This window comes from Myotis brandtii, unplaced genomic scaffold, assembly GCF_000412655.1.
Source record: "Myotis brandtii unplaced genomic scaffold, ASM41265v1 scaffold37094, whole genome shotgun sequence".
In the NCBI taxonomy this organism is placed as follows: domain Eukaryota; kingdom Metazoa; phylum Chordata; class Mammalia; order Chiroptera; family Vespertilionidae; genus Myotis; species Myotis brandtii.
In genome coordinates, this window is record NW_005364263.1 from 1 (window position 1) to 5,528 (window position 5,528).

General features: G+C 37.2%; 1 protein-coding gene across 1 annotated transcript; it reads right to left on the minus strand.

The window, feature by feature from the left end:
* Nucleotides 1–13: 13 nt before the first annotated feature.
* On the minus strand, nt 14–5,397 carry LOC102247565 (caspase-1). Its single transcript, XM_005872228.2, has 6 exons — nt 5,101–5,397; nt 4,265–4,438; nt 3,621–3,855; nt 3,069–3,212; nt 824–933; nt 14–130 (listed from the first exon to the last, which is right to left on the minus strand). The coding sequence occupies exons 2-6, from the start codon at nt 4,424–4,426 to the stop codon at nt 32–34; spliced, it is 750 nt and encodes a 249-aa protein (XP_005872290.2). The 5' UTR covers nt 4,427–4,438; nt 5,101–5,397; the 3' UTR covers nt 14–31.
* Between the last annotated feature and the right edge of the window lie 131 nt (nt 5,398–5,528).

The following is a 5,528-nucleotide window of genomic DNA, read 5'->3' on the forward strand; positions in this document are numbered from 1 at the left end:
TGTCCATTGACACTGATACAACTTACTTATATTAATGCCCTGGGAAGAGGTAGAAACGTCTTGTCAAAGTCACTCTTTCGGTGGTGGGCATCTGTGCCATATCAATAGGTGACTCAAATGAAAACCGAACCTAAATTAAAAAGAGAATCTGTATTTTTGTTTTCTTGAACAGAGGAACCTTCACTTAAGCTGGAAAAATTAGAGAAAGCATAGCAAAATAACTCATAAAAGCAAAAAGGTGCATCTGTATGAATCATAGTAATATACATATCCAAGCATGGGATGAACAAACTGTTTAAATCTGTTGCTGGATCTAATTGCTATGGACACAGGGAAATTGGAGTCCACTTGTTTGTCTCCTTAGGGTTCAGGGGGAGTTAAAATAAAGTATTATTTTCTGGGTGTTGATTTCTAGATCATAGCAGATGGGATCTGCCTTTCAGGGTTGCTGACTCAGTGAAGAAACTCAAAGCTCATTTGGAAAGAAGGGCATTTCTGAGAGATAAGCCTGTCCAGAGTTGCTCCCTAGGTTTCCATCTGGGATAGTCAAGTATCCAGGGAAACAGAGTATGAGAAACATCTAGAGCAGCGGTTCTCAACCTGTGGGTCGCAACCCTTTGGGGGTCGAATAACCCTTTCACAGGGGTCGCCTAAGACCATCGGAAAAACACATATATAATTACATATTGTTTTTGTGATTAATCACTATGCTATAATGATGTTCAATTTGTAACAATGAAATTGGGGGTCACCACAACATGAGGAACTGTATTAAAGGGTCGCGGCATTAGGAAGGTTGAGAACCACTGATCTAGAGCCTTACCTTTCGGAAAATTTCCTCTATGTCGCAGGACCAGGCATATTCTTGCAAATTTTTGATAAGTTTAATAATAAAATAAGAACCCCGTTTTTTATGTCTCCAGGAAACATTATCTGTGAATAAAGCACATTCCAAATCTCATGCAAAGTTCTTGTCTGGCCAAAAAGATGCAATGCTAGGATTTCCCCTCTAGCTGAGGAAGCCTGTTGAATTTGTGCGGTTTTCTATACACTGTTTGCCATCATTTAGTGATATATCCAATGTGTAATGAGTATATTTTTACTGATACTTGACAATTGTTAATGCCATATGAAGGATGCCATAGATAGGGCAGATTTTAGGTTGGAAATATCTTAGGGTTCACATATCTATAAATCTAGTAGAAACGGAGGGGAGGGGAGAATGACATAGAGGGAAGTGATTGGACCTTAGGGAAGAAATACCTGAATGTGGATCCGAAGAGTATTTTTTTTACTGACTCTAATTTATTTATACACTCTGAAATGCAATGGCCTTGACTATAAAGGGTAGGGAGGGTAAAATTTTCCACCACAAAAATATATTAGATATAATGAAAGATTAGATATAATGTATTATAAGTGTCTAGGAGAATATAGGATGTGTTATACCCAGTCCATACTGGGTAATTATACTAATAAAATTTCATATATCGACCTTGTAAATAATTTAATTAAAATTAAATACTATTGATCATAAGGTATTTGTGCAAAGAAAATGTTAACTGAATATGAGAATGCTACCAATATAAAAGAAGTAAAAACCTAAAAAAGGAGTAAGAGAGAAAGATCATATTATACTGGAGGACAAAACAGCCTTATGAAAGAGAAATATTGAAGAATTATATTAATTATATAAATAGTAGACACATAGAAATCCCTGAGCCATTTTAAAATTTTAAAAGTTAAACATATAAGAGAAAAGTGGTATAGCTCTGTATATAACCATGGACACAAGCTTTAACAAAACCTTTTAGCCAATAATATTGGTAATAAGACATGTAATAGTAATAGGTTAAAATTCTATTTTAAGCCACAGCTGTTTTATGAAGCTAGTTCCTATTAAAAGAAGGGGATGGAGGCAGAAATCTCCACACTTTCCTTGTGAAATTAAGGGAGTAAATGGCCCCATGTGTTCAGAAGAGCACCACAATGTGCTTGCAATTAACACCAGAGAAAGTGAAGCTAAGTTTGCTAGTGGAATATAACTAACTGAAGATAACAGAGTTGATGTTTTTAAGTGTCAACTGCAATGGAGGGGTGAGGAAAGTAAAAGAAAGGGAGAAAGAACTCAGCAAGACAGATTTTGAGAAGCCAGGAGGTCAACAAAAGACTATATAGCTAGAGGTAAATCTTTTTAGACGGCTGGAATAAATGGTTTTAAAGAAAATTTATGTCTAATACTAAAATCTGCTCAATACACTCAAGCTAGAAATATAAATATTTCTCTTTCATAAGGCTGATTTTGCCCAGCATCACTGTCTTGATATTTGGGGAAAAAATGATGGATTTCTACATTAAGACATGGTCAACACACACACACAAAATGTGAATTTCAAGAAATTTCAAAACATAATATAGATATTATGATATTGATCAGTGAAGAATTCAAATAAAGCCCAGAGAGGCTAAATCACTAGGACTATTTTACAAAATACTAAATGGCAGGGTCAGATTATAATTGGCAGTATTCTTAATCCATAGCCTAGATTTAGAAATCATTATGGTTTTTTTCTTTTTCATCCACTCTATAGTTCTAGTTGAAAACAATTTAACTTAGAGGTTCAATATGCCTTTTCTGCTTTTTTTTTATCTCTCTCTCTGCCCCTATAAATACTACTTTTCTATAAATACATGCTGATGTCTAGGCAAAATGAACTGCTGATTGATCCCAACTTTGTAAACCTTCCCTAAGTGGAGTCAGCTTCTGATCTACTTCCAGTGTAGATATTTCTCAACGGATCCCAAGCAGTTCCAGGGAACTATGTTTGCACCATGGGAGTTTACTAATTACTAATTTAGTGAAAATATATGTGGATCTCTGTGGGTAAGGATAATTGGAGATTTAAACTAGGAGGACTGCTTTAGTTGTTCTTCAGAAGGGTCATAGAAAGTTCAACAGATATCCATTCTCTACAGAGTGTGTGTGTGTGTGTGTGTGTGTGTGTGTGTGTGTGTGTGTGTCTGTATTGGCAACGCCCACAAAGGTGTCCTATACAGACACTCATTACCTGGTGTTGAAGAGCAGAAAGCAATAAAATCCTTCTCTATATGGGCTTTCTTAGTGGCATCATATTCAAAATCTTCTGGAGCCAATGAGAAGTCGTCTTCAGAACCTTTTGCTGAATCTTTTAACCACACCACTCCTTCGTTCTCTAGAAAGACAAGATTTGACATCTTGTTACTACCAACAGCCAAAAGATTCATTTTCTCCCTTAAGCCTCTGTCCAACTATATTTACTAATTTATTTGTGGCTGTCTTTCATTCATGTACGTGTACACACATATATCCCAGGAACTATCTTCTTAACAACCTTTATTTCTATGAACCCTAAATGAATTCTAATGACACTAAAACATCAAAGTCTTGAGACTAAAAGTGGTATCTCTTTAGTTGAAAATAGAATAAATATCTACTAACCATTCATACAACTCACAGAAGCTACAGTTTTGTTTGGTGACAGTAGGTATTATTTGACATTAAGGAACAGGCACAAAACATGGATGGAAATGATGAGGTCAACACTTGCATATCTTGTGTTCTAACAGACATCAGCACTCACCACCACGGCAGGCCTGGATAATGATCACTTTGGGTTTGTCCTTCAAACTTGGACACTTATAAGTGTTCAAACTTTGAAAGATGGTGTCGATGTCTAATACATCGGAGACTTCCTTAGAGTGTTTCTTCCCACAAATGCCTTCTCGAATACCGTGGGACATGAACACCAGAAACGTGCTGTCAGAGGTCTCGTGCTCCTCGCGGGCAGCGAAGGCCCTCAGCTCTGCCTTCATGTCCTGGAAAGAGACCATGCCATTAATTCTGGACTAGGAGATCCATTAACAGAGCGCCTGGGGAATTCAATAAAAAGGCACTTAAGGAATTCCTGGGAAATATACAAAAATTAATGGGGTACAAAAGATAATTTGAGTTTCAATTAAAAAAAAGATGACATAGGGTTATAGAATGCCATTTGGGAATTTCTAGTAGAGAGGAAAGGGTATTATTGTTTACAGAACAATTTCCAAATGGAAGTTTCACTAGACTTTTGCTAAAAGACTCTTTGTTAAGAGGGATGAGAAGCACCCTCCAAGGGCAAATTTAACTTTTATATTATCGAGAAATTAAGTTTCTGGTGCTACAACCAAAAGCTATTTAGTAAAATGAAGGGTGTGATCATTGTCCCTACATTCTGGAAGACCTTACCGAAGCAGTGAGATCTTCTTTAACAACCACGGTGTATCCCAGATCTTCTAGCAGCATCTTCATACCTCTGATATCAGCATCAGCTCCAGCTCTCCTGGAAAGCTTGTCAAACTCTGTGTTGCAGATAATGAGGGCAAGACGTGTCCGAGTAGACTTTTTCATGATTGGGTAAATCTGTCGGAAATGCAAATTGCATTATGGTCCTGTTCCCTTTAATTAAATATTCATCTTGAAGATATAAGACTGTTTCTCCCACTCTAGTTCTACCCAGAAAACAAATATCATGAACCATGGTTACAGGAAAGGCAAATTAATCTTACTATAGGAGTTGAAATAGAACTTAAAAATGCCCAGATAACAACTGGTAAGGATTTAATTTTTTTTTTTTTTGAGTTCGTATTTAAGAGAAGAACAGGCTTTGAGGCAAGAATGACAGAATTTTAAAACTGACTCCTCAGCTTATTGTTTTTGCCGAAATATTTTATCACCCAATGCACAATTTCCTGATCTATAACATGGGCTATTTTTAGGGTCAAGGTGTTATTCAAATATGTTTTCTCAACTCTGCAACTTGGTTAGAACAGTATCTGATTCATAGTAAGCATCCAATGGATGCCTTTGTTGTTATTATAAGTATTTATTCAGGGAGCTGTATCAAACTTAGAACTCAATACCCAAACCTGGGATTCTAGGAGATAGGAACCCTTTATGTAAGGGAAGCAGCAGGATGATTTTCTAGAACTTCTCTAGGAAATTGGCTCTAAGAAAGCTCCACTGCCCTTTCAAAGAGTTTCCAGTTTTTCTTTCACCCGGATCCTGTTTTCTGAGCACAGCACCTCTGCTGACTTTTCATTCCATATCTTTTGTGCTATGTCTGGGGGGCAAAGCTTGAGGCTCCCTCCTGGTCCTGGGAATGCAAGCTTAGCTGGGTTGTCTTGCACTGCCTGGGGAGCTGCAACAGACAAGAAACATTATGAATAATGGCATCCCTGAGTGTCCTGCCAGGTGCTCCTCACAGCGTGAGCTGCATATGAAGCCACAGAGGAGGAAGTGAATCCTTAAAAGAAAAACCCTGGCCAACTCTGCTGAGTGAGTCACTGCTGTGGGAACACATTCCACACCAGAGGAGGTTTCTATTGGTGCGATACAAGAATCAGCCTTTATCTCTGAGGATCGGCATTTTTATAAACATTTTAGATAAGAAGAATAAAAAGGGAATTTATTCAAAACCATGCATGATATAACTCTCAAAAACCAATCAATA